Source organism: Oncorhynchus tshawytscha, linkage group LG33 (assembly GCF_018296145.1).
Source record: "Oncorhynchus tshawytscha isolate Ot180627B linkage group LG33, Otsh_v2.0, whole genome shotgun sequence".
NCBI lineage: Eukaryota > Metazoa > Chordata > Actinopteri > Salmoniformes > Salmonidae > Oncorhynchus > Oncorhynchus tshawytscha.
This window is the reverse complement of record NC_056461.1, coordinates 22,790,095-22,806,434: the sequence shown is the minus strand read 5'-3', so window position 1 is coordinate 22,806,434 and position 16,340 is coordinate 22,790,095. Positions and strand designations below refer to the sequence as shown.

General features: G+C 41.8%; 1 protein-coding gene across 4 annotated transcripts; it reads left to right on the top strand.

Annotated features, from left to right (window-relative positions):
* The first annotated feature begins 3,798 nt into the window (after positions 1-3,798).
* rabepk (Rab9 effector protein with kelch motifs) lies at positions 3,799-15,974 on the top strand. 4 transcript variants are annotated; one of them, XM_024397487.2, is made up of 9 exons: positions 9,429-9,621; positions 9,722-9,879; positions 9,964-10,020; positions 10,115-10,269; positions 10,454-10,609; positions 10,843-11,004; positions 11,213-11,362; positions 12,765-12,914; positions 15,637-15,974. In XM_024397487.2, the coding sequence occupies exons 3-9, from the start codon at positions 9,968-9,970 to the stop codon at positions 15,864-15,866; spliced, it is 1,056 nt and encodes a 351-aa protein (XP_024253255.1). In that variant the 5' UTR covers positions 9,429-9,621; positions 9,722-9,879; positions 9,964-9,967; the 3' UTR covers positions 15,867-15,974. The 4 variants fall into 4 exon arrangements, with proteins under 4 accessions (XP_042167033.1, XP_024253255.1, XP_024253256.1 ...); XM_042311099.1 differs by lacking the exons at positions 9,429-9,621; positions 9,722-9,879 and adding an exon at positions 3,799-3,817; XM_024397488.2 differs by lacking the exon at positions 9,722-9,879 and having other exon boundaries at positions 9,430-9,621.
* The last annotated feature ends 366 nt before the right edge of the window (positions 15,975-16,340 follow it).

The following is a 16,340-nucleotide window of genomic DNA, read 5'->3' as shown; positions in this document are numbered from 1 at the left end:
AAATCAAAATATATTTTATGTTTATGGAGACAGGCGCAGTAATATGAAAGTGTTTTTTATTTACTCCACCCAACCAAAAGAGGTGTAAACCTCTAAATAATACACAGGAAGAGACCCGTAAAACAAGTGCACACTAACATGTAGCATGGACACTGATACAACAGCACAGGTACTCACAGGACCAATGGACATGGTAACAATAACCGACAAGGACAATGGGGAACAGAGGGCACAGACTGTATATAACATACTAATCAGGGGGAATGTCAACCAGGTGTGTGTAATGAGACAAGACAGTCCAGGGTTAGTGGTATTGATCCAGTTCAGTGATGCCTAGAAGGCCAGTGAGGTAGACCTCCGGAGCTGGTGAACGGAATGAGCAGCAGGTACTGCTGGGGGGAAACATTTTAGACTCTTCAAAGTAGCCACCCTTTGCTTTGATGATAGCTTTGCACACTCTTGGCATTCTCTCAACCAACTTCACCTGGAATGCTTTTCCAACAGTCTTGAAGGAGTTCCCATATATGCTCAGCACTTGTTGGCTGCTTTTCCTTCACTCTGCGGTCCAACTCATCCCAAACCATCTCAATTGGGTTGGGGTCAGGTGATTGTGGAGGCCAGGTCATCTGATGCAGCCCTCCATCACTCTCCTTCTTGGTCAAACAGCCCTTACACAGCCTAGAGGTGTGTTGGGTCATTATCCTGTTGAAAACAAATGACAGTCCCACTAAGTGCAAACCAGATGGGATGTCATATCGCTGCAGAATGTTGTGGTAGCCATGCTGGTTAAGTGTTCCTTGAATTCCTTCTAAAGCCACATGCTTTAACACTCGCCGGTCCCGTTCTGTGAGTTTGTGTGGCCTACTACTTTGCGGCTGAGCCGTTGTTGCTCCTAGACGTTTCCAAATAACAATAACAGAACTTACAGTTGACCGGGGCAGCTCTAGCAGGGCAGAAATTTGACAAACTGACTTATTGGAAATAGGGCATCCTATGACGGTGCCACATTGAAAGTCACTGAGCTCTTCAGTAAGGCCATTCTACTGCCCATATTTGTCTATGGAGATTGCTTGGCAGTGTGCTCAATTTTATAAACCTGTCAGCAACGGGTGTGGCTAAAGTAGTAATCCACTCATTTTAAGGGGTGTCCACATACAGTGGAATTGCCCGTATGTATGTCTGTCAAATCAAATCCAATCAAATCAAATGTATTTATAAAGCCCTTCTTAAATCAGCTGATATCTCAAAGTGCTGTACAGAAACCCAACCTAAAACCTCAAACAGCAAGCAATGCAGGTGTAGAAGCACGGTGGCTAGGAAAAACTCCCTAGAAAGGCCAGAACCTAGGAAGAAACCTAGAGAGGAACCAGGCTATGAGGTGTGGCCAGTCCTCTTCTGGCTGTGCCGGGTGGAGATTATAACAGAACATGGCCAAGATGTTCAAATGTTCATAGAGAGCCTACTTATATTCACACAGGACACTGGATAAGACAGGAGAAGTACTCCAGATATAACTGACCATAGCCCCCCGACACATAAACTACTGCAGCATAAATACTGGAGGCTGAGACAGCAGGGGTCGGGAGACACTGTGGCCCCATCCGACGATACCCCCCGGCCAGTGCCAAACAGGCAGGATATAACCCCACCCACTTTGCCAAAGCACAGCCCCCACACCACTAGAGGGATATCTTCCACCACCAAATTACCACCCTGAGACAAGGCCGAGTATAGCCCACAAAGATCTCTGCCACGGCACAACCCAAGTGGGGGCGCCAACCCAGACAGGAGCTATATATATCAAAGCTATACACTGTGTATACAAAACACAGACTACCTATAGTTTTAAAAAAAATAGGGCCAAGTTCTCTTTTATTCTGAATGCAATTCTGCAACTAATTGCACTTCGCACATGCACTCTGAAACTGCACCTATTTGTTTGTAAATATCCTTTGCTATTTATTTTACATTTTTAGATGTTATATGTTTTATGACTGCTGCAAGATGAATTGCCTCTTTGAGGACATTAACGTTTTCTGAAAATGAATCAATATTAGGAAGGTGTCCTTAATGTGTTATACACTCAGTGTATGTAAGTTGATTATACAGACAATTTGGGACTATCAACACAATAATATTTCTACCTTGAGCCAAAAGAGAATCTCATTCATGCTGTTGACAATAGCCCTCTGTGTACATTGAAAGGCTAAATGTGCTGCTCTGTTCTGGGTTAGCTGCAGCTTTTCCATGTCCTTCTTTGCAACACTTGGCCACATCACTAGGAAATAGACAAGATCAGATAAAACTAGAGCCTGCAGGACTTGTTTGGTCAACTGTAGTGTTAAAAACGCTGAGCATCTCTTTATCAAAGTCCTCCCCCCATATTTACAACAATTCAATCATTAAGCCTTGACCATGAGAGTTTACAGTCTAAGGTGACACCAAAAAGTTCAGTGTCCTCAACTTGCTCGACAGCCACATCATTCATTACCAGACTCAGCTGATGTCTAGAACTTAGGGAATGATTTGTTAGAACCAGTAAAGAGCGCTTTACCATTCTTGGGTAGAGGAATGACTTTAGCGTCCCTCCGGGTCTGAGGACAATCACTTTTCTCCAGACTCAGATTAAATATTTGACAAACAGGAGTGGCAATACAGTCCGCTACCATCCTGAGTAGTTTTTCATCTAAGTTGTACGAAAAAAGTATGAAAATGTATACACTCAGTACTGTAAGTCGCTCTGGATAAGAGGGAAAATATAAATGTGATAACAGTTGGTTTTCCCACACAAACTTTACAGAATTCAAAATTGCAATGCCTTTCTTTCATCATTAGGTCTGTTATGCATGAATATGATGGCTCACAGTTGTTGTTGGCATTTCATTCCTGAGTTTGCCCACTTTGCCAATGAAATAGTCATTAAAATAATTGGCAACATCAAAAGGTTTTGTGATGAATGAGCCTTCTGATTCAATGAAAGATGAGAGTTCAATTAGTCTTCCTGCCCATCATTTCATTTTGGATTGATTTTATTTTTTAAGATCCCCATTAGCCGATGCCAACAAGTCTAACTGGGGTTCGACACATAATGAAAAAGACAAAACAGACAAAATGCTTTACAATTGACATACATATATGAACAAGTAGTGTGTATGTATCTATCAGTTACACATACATGACAGTACATACAACAAGTAGGATCCATGGGGGAGAGGTGTTGTGCCATGGGGTGTTGCTTTATTTGTTTTTTTGAAACCAGGTTTGCTGTTCACTTGCGCTATGTAAGATGGAAGGAAGCTCCATGCACCCATGGCTCTGTATAATACTGTACATTTCCTTTTAAAGTACTATAAAGCATTTTTCCTCCATCATACTTTATCATATTTATCTTAATTTCATAATAGAGTTTCTTCTTTTTGTTCAGTTTAGTCACATCATTTCTCAATTTACAATACAATACGCCAATCAGATGTGAGCCAGACTTATTAGCCACTCCTTTAGCTTCATCTCTCTCAACCACACAGTTTTTCCCTTCCTCATCAATCCACGGAGCCTTAAAAGTTCTGACAGTCGGTTTCTTAATAGGTGATGTGTGAAACTTACTCCTTAGCCTAAAGTGTCCCCACTTGCACCAGCATATAGCCAGCCTTTTGCATGGCGTGACTGGTAAGGCGTCTTCAGGAAGGCGGTCACGGGCTAGCAAAGCAGCAGTCCTGAGTAGAGCCTCGGTGTGAGCCAAATCAGGAGGGAGTGGTACTCGCTAAGCAAGCAGCGTGACGTCCTTTACAACGGTGCCATGACCCCTATCGATAGTTAAGTAAGTTTGAGAGGGGGGAATGTAGCATATGGGAATGTGTGAAACTTACTCCCCAGCCTGAAGTGTCCCCACTTGCACCTGTGAATAGCTAGCTTTTCGAGTGACGCGACTGGAAAGACGACTTCAGGAGGGAAGTCACATGTGATAGCAAAGCAAAGGTCCTGAGTAGAGCCTCGGTGTGAGCCAAATCAGGAGGGAGTGGTACTCGCGTGACGTCCTTCACACATGCTTAGCAATAATTTGAAAAAACAATGTCATAAGTGCTGTTGTCTGGATGCTCCTCATTACACACATAACTCCCCCCAAATACGTACATCTACAAAACATTGTGTATGATCTCTTACACACTATTTTAGGCCTAGTCTTTGGAATTTAGGCTTTTCTGGACATAACTGCTATATGACACATGGATGATGTATTTCCTGTAGTGTCTGTAAACACCCTGGTAGGTTGATTAATAACCTGAACCAGATGACAGGCACTGGTTACAGTGATAAGCTTTCCCTTGAGCGGACAGTAGAATGAATACGAGTCTATATTCAGGTCACCCAAAAAATAGACCTCTGTTAACATCACACACATTATCAAGCATTTCACACATATTATCCAGATACTGACTGTAAGCACTGCTATAGGCACTTGGTGGCCTATAGCAGTACCCCAAAAGAACAGGCTTGTACCCCAAAAGAACCGTCTGTTAGGACATCTACTGTGTGCATGACACAAGTCATTTTTCCAACAATTGTTTACAAACAGATTATTTCACTTATAATTCACTGTATCACAATTCCAGTGGATCAGAAGTTTACATACACTAAGTTGACTGTGCCTTTAAACATCTTGGAAAATTTCAGAAAGTGATGTCATGGTTTAGAAGCTTCTGATAGGCTAATTTACATCATGTGAGTCAATTGGAAGTTTTACCTGTGGATGTATTTCAAGGCCTACCTTCAAACTCAGTGCCTCTTTGCTTGACATCATAGGAAAATCAAAAGAAATCAGCCAAGAATTGTAGACCTTCACAAGTCTGGTTCATCCTTGGGAGCAATTTCCAAACGCCTGAAGGTACCACGTTCATCTGTACAAACAATAGTACGCAAGTGGAAACACCATGGGACCACGCAGCCGTCATACCGCTCAGGAAGGAGTCGCGTTCTGTCTCCTAGAGATGAACGTACTTTGGTGTGAAAAGTGCAAATCAATCCCAGAACAACGGCAAAGGACCTTGTAAAGATGCTGGAGAAAACAGGTACAAAAGTATCTATATCCACAGTAAAACAAGTCTTATATTGACATAACCTGAAAGGCCGCTCAGCAAGGAAGAAGCCACTGCTCCAAAACCACCATAAAAAAGGCAGACTACGGTTTGCAGCTACACATGGGGACAAAGATCATACTTTTTTGGGAAATGTCCTCTGGTCTGATGAAACTGTTTTGCGATAATGACCATCGTTACATTTGGAGGAAAAAGGGGGATCCTTGCAAGCCGAAGAACACCATCCCAACCGTGAAGCACGGGGGTGGCAGCATCATGTTGTGAGGGTGCTTTGCTGCAGGAAGGACTGGTGCACTTCACAAAATAGATATCATCATGAGGAAGGACACTTATGTGGATATATTGAAGGAATATCCTAAGACATCAGTCAGGAAGTTAAAGCTTGGTCGCAAATAGTCTTCCAAATGGACAATGACCGCAAGCATACTTCCAAAGTTGTGGCAAAATGGCTTAAGGACAACAAAGTCAAGGTGTGGCCATCCCAAAGCCTTGACCTCAATCCCATAGAACATTTGTGGGCAAAACTGAAAAAGGATGTGCGAGCAAGGAGGCCTACAAACCTGACTCAGTTACACCAGCTCTGTCAGGGGGAATTGGCCAAAATTCACCCAACTTATTGTGGGAAGCTTGTGGAAGGCTACCCAAAATGTTTGACCCAAGTTAAACAATTTAAAGGCAATGTTACCAAATACTAATTGAGTGTATGTAAACTTCTGACCCACTGGGAATGTGATGAAGGAACTAAAAGCTGGAGTAAATCATTCTCTCATTCTCTATTATTCTGACATTTTACATTCTTAAAATAAAGTGGTGATCCTAACTGACCTAAGACAGGGAACTTTTGCTCGGATGAAATGTCAGGAATTGTGAAAAACTGAGTTTAAATGTATTTGGCTAAAGTGTATGGAAGCTTCAGACTTCAACTGTATACATACACACCTACTCATTCAAGGGTTCTTATTTATTTTTACTATTTTCTACACTGTAGAATAGTGACGACATTAAACTATGAAATAGCACATATGGAATCATGTAGCAACTAAAAAAGTGTTAATCAAATCAAATAAGCAAAGAGAAACGACAGTCGATCATTACTTTAAGACATGAAGGTCAGTCTATCTGGGAACATTTCAAGAACTTTGAATGTTTCTTCAAATACAGTCGCAAAAATCATCAAGCACTATGATGAAACTGGCTCTCATGAGGACCGCCACAGGAAAGGAAGACACTGAGTTACTTCTGCTGCAGAGGATAAGTCCATTAGAGTTACCAGCCCAAATAAATGCTTCTGTCATGACACAAGGCGAGACCCAGATGCAGACACATGAGGCAGATGGTTGGAGTTTAAGATGTTTAATCATCCAAAAAGGAATAGGCAAGAGAATGGTCGGAGACAGTCAAAAGGTCAAAGCCAGTTCAGAGTCCAGGAGGTACAGAGAGGCTCGGGGTCAAGGCAGGCAGAAAGGTCAGGCAGGCGGGTACAAAGTCCAGAAACAGGCAAGGGTCAAAACCGGGAGGACTAGAAAAAGGAGAATAGAAGGAATACGGGAAACCCGCTGGTTGACTTGGAACATACAAGACGAACTGGCACAGAGAGACAGGAAACACAGGGATAAATACACTGGGAAAACAAGCGACACCTGGAGGGGGTGGAGACAATAACAAGGACAGGTGAAACAGATCAGGGTGTGGCAGCTTCACAGAGTTCAAGTAACAGACACATCTAAACATCAACTGTTTAGAGGAGACTGCGTGAATCAGGCCTTCGTGGTCGAATGGCTGCAAAGAAACCACTACTAAAGGACACCAGTAAGAAGAAGAGACTTAGGCCAAGAAACATGAGCAACAGACATTAGTCTGGTGGAAATCTGTCCTTTGGTCTGATGAGTCCAAATTTGAGATTTTTGGTTCTAACTGCAGAGTAGGTGAACGGATGATCTCCGTGTGTGTGGTTCCCACCATGAAGCATGGAGGAAGAGGTGTTATGGTGTGGAGGTGCTTTGCTGGTGACACTGTCTGTAATTTATTTAGAATTCAAGGCACACCACAGCATTCTGCAGCGACACGCCTTCCCACCTGGTTTGTGCTTAGTGGGACAATCATTTGATTTTCAACAGGACAATGACCCAACACACCTCCAGGCTGCGTAAGGGCTATTTGACCAAGAAGGAGAGTGATGGAGTTCTGCATCAGATGACTTGGCCTCCACAATCACCTGATCTCAACCCAAATGAGATGGTTTGGGATGAGTTTGACTGCAGAGTGAAGGAAAAGCAGCCAACAAGTGCTCAGCATATGTGGATTCCATATGTGTTATTTCATAGTTTTGATGTCTTCACTATTATTCTACAATGTAGAAAATAGTAAAAATAAAGAAAAACCCTTGAATGAGTAGGTGTGTCCAAACTTTTGACTGGTACTGTATATATGTATATATATATATGTATATACACTACCAATGAAAAGTTTAGGTCACTTAGAAATGTCCTTGTTTTTGAAAGAAAGCACATTTTTTGCCCATTAAAATAAGATCAAATTGATCAGAAATACAATGTAGTCTTTGTTAATGTTGTAAATTACTATTGTAGTTGGAAACGGCAGAGGCCAGAACAAATAACTTTCTTCTGAAACTCGTCAGTCTATTGTTGAGAAGGCCAGCATCCTGGAGTCGCCTCTTCACTGTTGACGTTGAGACTGGTGTTTTGCGGGTACTATTTTATGAAGCTGCCAGCTGAGGACTTGTGAGGCATCTGTTTCTCTAACTAGACACTCTAATGTACTTGTCCTCTTGCTCAGTTGTGCACCGGGGCCTCCCACTCCTCTTTCTATTCTGGTTAGAGCCAGTTTGCTCTGTTCTGTGAAGGGAGTAGTACACAGTGTTGTACGAGATCTTCAGTTTCTTGGCAATTTCTCGCATGGAATAGCCTTCATTTCTCAGAACAATAATAGACTGACGAGTTTCAGAAGAAAGTCTTTGTTTCTGGCCATTTTGAACCTGTAATCGAACCCACAAATGCTGATGCTCCAGATACTCAACGAGTCTAAAGAAGGCCCGTTTTATTGCTTTTTTATTCAGAACAAAAGGTTTCAGCTGTGCTAACATAATTGCAACAGCGTTTTCTAATGATCAATTAGCCTTTTAAAATGATAAACTTGGATTAGCTAACACAACGTGCCATTGGAACACAGGAGTGATGGTTGCTGATAATGGGCCTCCGTACGCCTATGTAGATATTCCATAAAAAATCAGCAGTTTCCAGCTACAATAGTCATTTACAACATTAACAATGTATATACTGTATTTCTGATCAATTTGATGTTATTTTAATGGACAAAAAAATGTTTTTCTTTAAAAAACAAGAACATTTTTAAGTGACCCAAGACTTTTGAACGATAGTGTATACACATACACTGAAGTATCTATACCAATGTTTGCATCTGCACAGTTCTTCCACCAAATTTGTTTTTCAAAAATGTTATATGACTATATGACATATATGACTATATGACATTTTAAAGTGAAAAGACTGAGTTAAAGTGTAATTGTGTTACATTGGAATTGCAAGTACGTATGTCTGTCAAAGCTATACACTGAGTATGCAAAATACTAAGAACACTTGCTCTTTCCATGACATAGACTGACCAGGTGAATCCAGGTGAAAGCTACAGTATGATACCTTATTGATGTCGCTTGTTGAATCCACTTCAATCGGTGTAGATAAAGAGGAGACAGGTGAAAGAAGGATTTTTAAGCCTTGGGACAATTGAGACATGGATTGTGTATGTGTGCCATTCTGAGAATGAATGGGCAAGACACATTGAGGCTGTTCTGAGGGCAAAAGGGGGGTGGGGGTATCGCTACTCCCTGTTTCACTACTAATGTATTATCAAATTAATGATCTAAGTCTCAGATATAGTCAATAAATTAATGTTATTTCTAAGGCTACATATATTAATATGGTCCATCTTTGGAAGTTTACTTGGTAGCTTATCTGAGATATTCATAATATTGACAGAGAAAAAAATAACAAAGCAAGAAAATAACTTTATTTGGCAATCAGGCACTTGTGAGTGTAATAGTGTGATGTGGGGCTGGAGCTCTCTCACCACTTCCAGACTTTTGGGTGGGAGGGTGGGCAATGATTATGTCATAGCGGATGCAAGCAATGTTCCCAAGCTCCCTGGCAGGCATCTTCCCAGTCTCTCTATTAGTAGTCCTCCCAGTCATCCTCTTGGGTAATGTGCGTGTTGGGATATTTAGTCCTGCAACAACAGTGACCTCGTGTGGACACATTGGCACAGCACACACACACCTGCGCAATATCCATGACGACAACGCTGTTACGTCGTTTACGCGCGGACACGACATTTTGTTGTTAGCTAGTTGGGAAAGCAGCTAGTACATATTTTCGTGCAGCTAAACCGTCAACATGTCTTTATATTGATTAATGTAGCTATATTATACATCATATAATTGAAATAACAGCTAAACGACGTGCAACAGATAACACTGAGCCTTCGAACGTGGGTGAGTGAGCGAATGAACTTCCTATCTACGATACTGTTAGCTTCTGATTTCATGCTTTATAAAATCAGTTAGCTAATTAACTGTCATCTGTCTTCCTTAGATTATTAACTTTCCCAGTGTGGCATGGTACATCCAGCAGCCTAGCCAAATAAATGTCACCTTCTATTTGTGCAACGAGACGAGATTATGGAAGGATGACCTCGCGAGATCCCTTCTAGCCTAATTTTACAACGGCAGCAGCATTTTCTCCCCCAGAATGTTAGTGGACACAATGGTTCGGTTTATGCCTGAGCTGATCTGATCATCATTGTAACTGATCATCTGAATGGATGCCTCCCACAGAAAAATGGAATTACTTCCTGTGCTGGATCCAGAGGATAAACCACGAGCAGGACTGTGGTAAATACACATACAGTTCAACAAACTAGGATGAAGTTATACTAGACTTTCAATTCTGCTATTCATGACATGGTGTTCCTGTCTTTGTCCCCAGGTATGCTATGATACCCAGAGGAGGTGGTCCAGGAGTTAGTGTGGGCCACACCTGTATATACATCCCCTCTGAGGATGATGGCAAGGGGAAAGTCCTGATCATAGGAGGAGCCAACCCTAATGGCAGCTTTTCAGAATCCCATGTCATAAACCTGGGTAAAGACAAAATGTCACATCAAGACAATATTATGCCTGGCACCTGTCTCTTTATTGTGTTTCACATCATTTCAATGTTTTATTTCATATCAATGAGTCAACTCATTATCTTACCAATAACGTCAATCTGTTCTGATATAGTCTTTGACTGACAGTTCCATGTTTGTCCCTCTCACCCTATCAGACAGTCACGAGTGGGACATTCCTGAATGGGAGGGTCTGGAGGCACGGTATGAACACTGCAGCTTTGTCCCTGAGAGCTGTCCACAGAGCCTGTGGGTGTTCGCTGGGGCACAGCAGAGTGGCAACCGCAACTGTGTCCAGAACCTACAACTCACAGGTATGGAGATTTGTATAGTGTGATTTTAATACATTGTTGTAGCTAAGTCGGGAGATATAGATCTAACAGAATGTGTTGCGTGGATTATTGTAGAGCGTAGTATCATAGAACAGTTAATGATTATGTCAAGTAGCTGTGTTTGCAGAGTAACAATCTCCTTCATATCATGTCTGGCTCTGAGCAATGTCCCATACCTTTTAGTCTTCTGAGGTTTTGTGTTGCTATGTTTCCAGACGGTGGATTGTGGAAGGGTGTAGAGGTGAAAGGGACGCCCCCCTGTCCCAGGACGTATCACACTAACTCAGCCAGCGTCGGGGACCGACTGTTTGTCTTCTCTGGAGGGGACTCAGGGGCCACACCTGTCTCGGACCCCAACCTTCACGTCTTCGATACAGGTTGAATACGCATGAATCAGTCTGCCAATACAACACATTCACACAGCAGTTACAGAGGAACCAGCCCAAATGTGTATCAAAAGCTCAGTAGTTAGAGGCAACAAGCTTGTTGGCCAAATTCAGCCTTTAAAGTTAAATTTCAGAAAGTACCAACTGAATTTAGAGTGAGGAGGAGATATTTTGTGTTTTCCTCTGTCTCCATTTTTAGTTTCCTGCACCTGGTCTCAGCCAGACACACAGGGCAGACATCCCCCTGTAAGACAAGGCCACGTGGTGACTGCGGTAGGACCCAAAATCTATATCCATGGAGGCATGGCAGGAGAGAAGTTCTACAGCGACATCTACTCTCTAGACACCAGTAAGTATTCAAGTCAGTCACACACATGAAGAACTTGATCCTGCTTTAGGTGTATTTTATTGTTTCCTCTGTTGAAATAAAGGACACAATAGAATAGAATGGAATGGCCTCCAGTCGAAGCTCGCATCATCTTCAAGACCCTGGTGCTTGCATAAGGAGCAGCAAAGGGGATTACCCCTTCTTACCTTCAGGCTATGCTCAAACCCTACATACCAACCCGAGCACTTTGTTCCCCCACCTCTAGTCTCTTGGCCCTCCCACCCCTACGGGCGGGCAGCTCCAGCTTAGCCCAGTCAAAGCTCTTCTCTGTCCTGGCACCCCAATAGAGTACCACAGTATGAGTCATAATATTTATAAAACCTAACGGTCAGACAGGGAAATGGTTCTAATCAATTTTCCTCCATTAATTTTTCCCATAGGGGATTTTAGAAACACTTCAAATAAGGGCTGTTTCATTGTAGACTTACCCCGGCGAGACGTTTTGATAACTGTGTTAATCTCTCTAGGACAGGGTGACTTTTATATCATATTTGCCTGTATTTACCACCCAAAAATGAAATGCTAAATGACTGCTAATGTGGCTATCATAAAGAACTACAAATGCCATGATGATCTGGGGGAGACTGGCGAATCAAGGCAAAGCTCAGAATCTCTGGAATAACTATCTCATGTTAGCTAAATGTAGTAATGAATATAATGGCTACATTTCTTTCAATTCTGTGAACTGTTTAAAACTGCAAGTTTTAAATTGACACAATACCTGTTGGCAAAGGTGTCAGCTAGAGATGACGTGCAGGGATTTGTAGTTTTGCATGAAGTCTACTTTGATGCTAATTAGCATTTTTGAATCAGAATAAATAGAGCTGAATATATTGATAAAAGTCAGCTCGAGATTTACATGGTTAGCAAACTGTCACCAGGGTAAGCCTTCACAAGAAACAGCCCTTATTTGATGTTTTTCTAAAATCCCCTATGGGAAAAATGAATGGTGGAAAAACGATTGGAACCATTTCCCTGTTTGACCACTAGGTTTTATGGGTGTTATGACACCTCCACTATGGGGCTCTATGGTGGAACAAACTTCCCCCTAAAGTCAGGAAAGCGAAGTCCCTGCCCATCTTCCGAAAACGTCTGAAACCCTACCTCTTTGAAGAGTATCTTAAATAACTTTCCCGATGCTCCTCTCCCTACAAAAAGGGCACTTGTGTTTTCCTACTATCACTGATTTTGCTGATAAATAGTTTGTTGAGGGAAAATGTACTTGATACGATTGTGATGTTGTCTCACCTAGCTATCTTAAGATGAATGCACTAATTGGAAGTCTGCTAAATGACTCAAATGTAGTTCCAGTGAAATCTCTCATTCTGGTTCTGTTAACTATTTAGTGCTACACTTTATCTAGGCAGTATGAAGTGGGAGAAGGTCCAAGCCAAAGGAGACATACCCCCGGGGGTGGCTGCCCACTCGGCTGTGGCCCTCGGAAAGAACATCTACATCTTTGGAGGGATGACCCCAGAAGGGGCCAGCAATGCAATGTACAGATTTCAGTGTGGTGAGGCCAAAAATATCTACTTTGGAATGTTTAATGAATGTGGTATTTATTCTGGATCCCCATTAGCTGCTGCCAAGGTCTGGCAAAATGAAGGCCGTTATACCATTTTAAAAACATTACAATGCATTCAAAACAGATTTCACAACACACTAAGTGCGTGCCCTCAGGCCCATACTCCACTACCACATATATACAACACAAAATCCATGTGTACGTGTGTGTACATGTGCTGCCTCTATGTTTATGTTGCTTCACAGTCCCCGCTGTTCCATAAGGTGTAGTTTTGTCTGTTTTTTTTTCAATCTGATTATACTGCTTGCATCAGTTACCTGATGTGGAATAGAGTTCCATGTAGTCAAGCCTCTATGTAGTACTGTGTGCCTCCCACAGTCTGTTCTGGACAAGTAGTGATGAAGTCAATCGCTCCTCTACTTTGAGCCAAGAGAGATTGACATGCATATTATTAATATTTGTTCTCTGTACATCCTAGGGCCAGACATGCTACCCTGTTCTGAGCCAATGGCAATTTCCTAAGTCCCTCTTTGTGGCACCTGACCACACGACTGAACAGTAGTCCAGGTGCGACAAAACTATGGCCTGTAGGACCTGCCTTGTTGATAGTGCTGTTAAGGCAGAGCAGCACTTTATTATGGACAGACTTCTCCCAATCTTAGTTACTGTTGTATTAATATATTTTGACCATGACAATTTACAATCCAGGGTTACTTCAAGCAGTTTAGTCACCTCAACTTGCTCAATTTCCACATGATTTACAAGATTTAGTTGAGGTCTAGGGCTTAGTGAATGATTTGTCCCAAATACAATGCTTTTAGTTTTTGAATTATTTAGGATTAACTTATTCCTTGCCACACATTCTGAAATGAACTGCAGCTCTTTGTTAAGTGTTGCAGTCATTTCAGTCGCTGTAGTAGCTGGCGTGTATAGTGTTGAGTCATCCGGATACATAGAGACACTGGCTTTGCTCAAGGCCAGTGGCATGTCATTAGTAAAGATTGAAAAAAGTAAGGGCCCTAGACAGCTGCCCTGGGGAATTCCTGATTCTACCTGGATTATGTTGGAGAGGCTTCCATTAACCCCTCTAGGGTATACGGGAGCATCCCACCTGGCCAAAATCCAGTGAGATTGCAGAGCGCCAAATTCAAATACAGAAATACTCATTATAAAAATTCAGAAAAGATACAACTATTTTACATAGGTTTAAAGATTAACTTCTTGTGAATCGAACCACGGTGTCAGATTTCAAAAATGCTTTACTGCGAAAGCATACCTTACAATTATTTGAGTACATAGCCCAGCAGACAAATCATTACAAACATTACAAACAGTAACAAACAGTAACCAGTAGAAGAGTTACACAAGTTAGAAATAGAGATAAAATGAATCACTTACCTTTGATGATCTTCATATGGTTGCACTCAGATGACATTCATTTATTCAATAAATGTTCTTTTTGTTCGATAAAGTCTCTCTTTATATCCGAAAACCTCTGTTTTGTTTGCGCGTTTTCTTCAGTAATCCACAGGCTCAAACGCAGTCACAACAGGCAGACAAAAAAAATCAAAAATGTATCCGGAAAGTTCATAGAAACATGTCAAACGATGTTTATATTCACTCCTCAGGTTGTTTTTAGCCTAAATAATCAATAATATTTCAACTGGACATTAACCTCGTCAATATAAAAGGTCAATAAGAAAGGCACTCTCTCGGTCGTGCGCATGAAAAAGCTCTGTGACACAGCAGGGTCCACTCATTCAGACTGCTTTTACTCCCTCATTTTTCAGAATACAAGCCTGAAACCATTTCTAAAGACTGTTGACATCTAGTGGAAGGCATAGGAACTGCAATTTGAGTCCTAAGTCAATGGATACTGTAATGGCATTGAATAGAAAACTACAACAAACAAATCCTACTTCCTGAATGGATTTTTCTCAGGTTTTCACTGCCAAATTAGTTCTGTTATACTCACAGACATTAATTTAACAGTTTTGGAAACTTTTGAGTGTTTTCTATCCAAATCTAATTATATGCATATCCTATCTTCTGGGCCTGAGTAGAAGGCAGTTTAATTTGGGCATGCTTTTCATCCAAAATTCCAAATGCTGCCCCCTACCCTAGAGAAGTTAAAGAACACCCTCTGTGTTCTGTTAGATAGGTAACTCTTTATCCACAATGTAGCAGGGGGTGTAAAGCCATGACACATACATTTTTCCAGCAGCAGAATATGATCGATAATGTCAAAAGCCTCACTGAAGTCTTAACAAAACAGCCCCCACAATCTTTTTATCATCAATTTCTCTCAGCCAATCATCTAAGTGCTGTGGTTGAATGTGTTTACTGTATAATAGCATTGTATCTGGTCAAACACAATTTTTTCCAAAACTTTACTAAGTGTTGGTAACAGGCTGATTGGTCGGCTATTGGAGCCACTGAAGGGGCATTTTTATTCCAAGGTATTGGAATGACTTCTGCCTACCTCCAGACCTGAGGGCACACACTTTCTATCAGGCTTAAATTGAAGATGTGGCAACATTGGCTGCAATTTTCCATCCAAGTTCTCTGTGTCATGTTTCTCTACTTTCAGATGTAATAATTGCCACACAAGTCACTGTTGTATCTATCCTGGAGAGAATATTTCCTGACAGCCATACTGTTTTGGGATACTAATGCACCTTGAGGATTTTGTTTCTCTTATCCTGTGCAGACAAACAGCGCTGGACCCTGTTGAGGTTTGAAGGGAACATGCCACCCAACAGACTGGACCACTCCATGTGTGTCCTACCCTGGAGAGTAAGGCCTGAGCACACCAGTGGAGAGAGAGACCAGGCCCAGAGCTCCTCAGCGTCAGGGACCGTACAGCTGGCATTTGTGTTTGGAGGGATGGACACTCAGGGGGTCATACACAGTGACTGTGTTGTAACTGTCTTAACGTGACCTTGATAGCTACTGCTCTGGGAAATACCGTGTTTATGTGCCTGTATGTTTAATTGTTGCAGTTCATTTTAGCACCACATTTTTCAAATAAATCCAGTGTCAAACTGATCAGATGTTGGTTCAGTGCCAGTAGAGCTTAATTTACACCCCACATACATACAGAACTACAAGTAGCTATGCAAAAAATGGTGTTGCATGGCAGATGCACACAGGCCATAGAGCAGGATTCTCCAACCCTGTTCCTGGAGAGCAACAGTCCTAATAATTAGCTGGATAAACTGCACTTGGTTAAGTGTAGTTGGAGTGAAAATCTACAGGAAGGTATCTCTCCAGGAAGAGGGTTGGAGAGCCCTGCCATAGAGCGCTTAACATTTATGTAGTCAACTGTGTGGGATGTTAAACTACATTAGCTGATCCCTCCTGAAGTTATATCCAATCAGTTTGTCAGGAGGGAAATCAGCAAATTGACAACTT

Excerpts from the sequence above, each read along its gene's own strand:
- rabepk (XM_024397486.2), top strand. The coding sequence starts at position 9,947 with ATGGATGCCTCCCACAGAAAAATGGAATTACTTCCTGTGCTGGATCCA. Across the intron at positions 11,363-12,764 it reads CATCTACTCTCTAGACACCA|GCAGTATGAAGTGGGAGAAG; the intron begins GTAAGTATTCAA and ends CACTTTATCTAG. Across the intron at positions 12,915-15,636 it reads AATGTACAGATTTCAGTGTG|ACAAACAGCGCTGGACCCTG; the intron begins GTGAGGCCAAAA and ends TATCCTGTGCAG.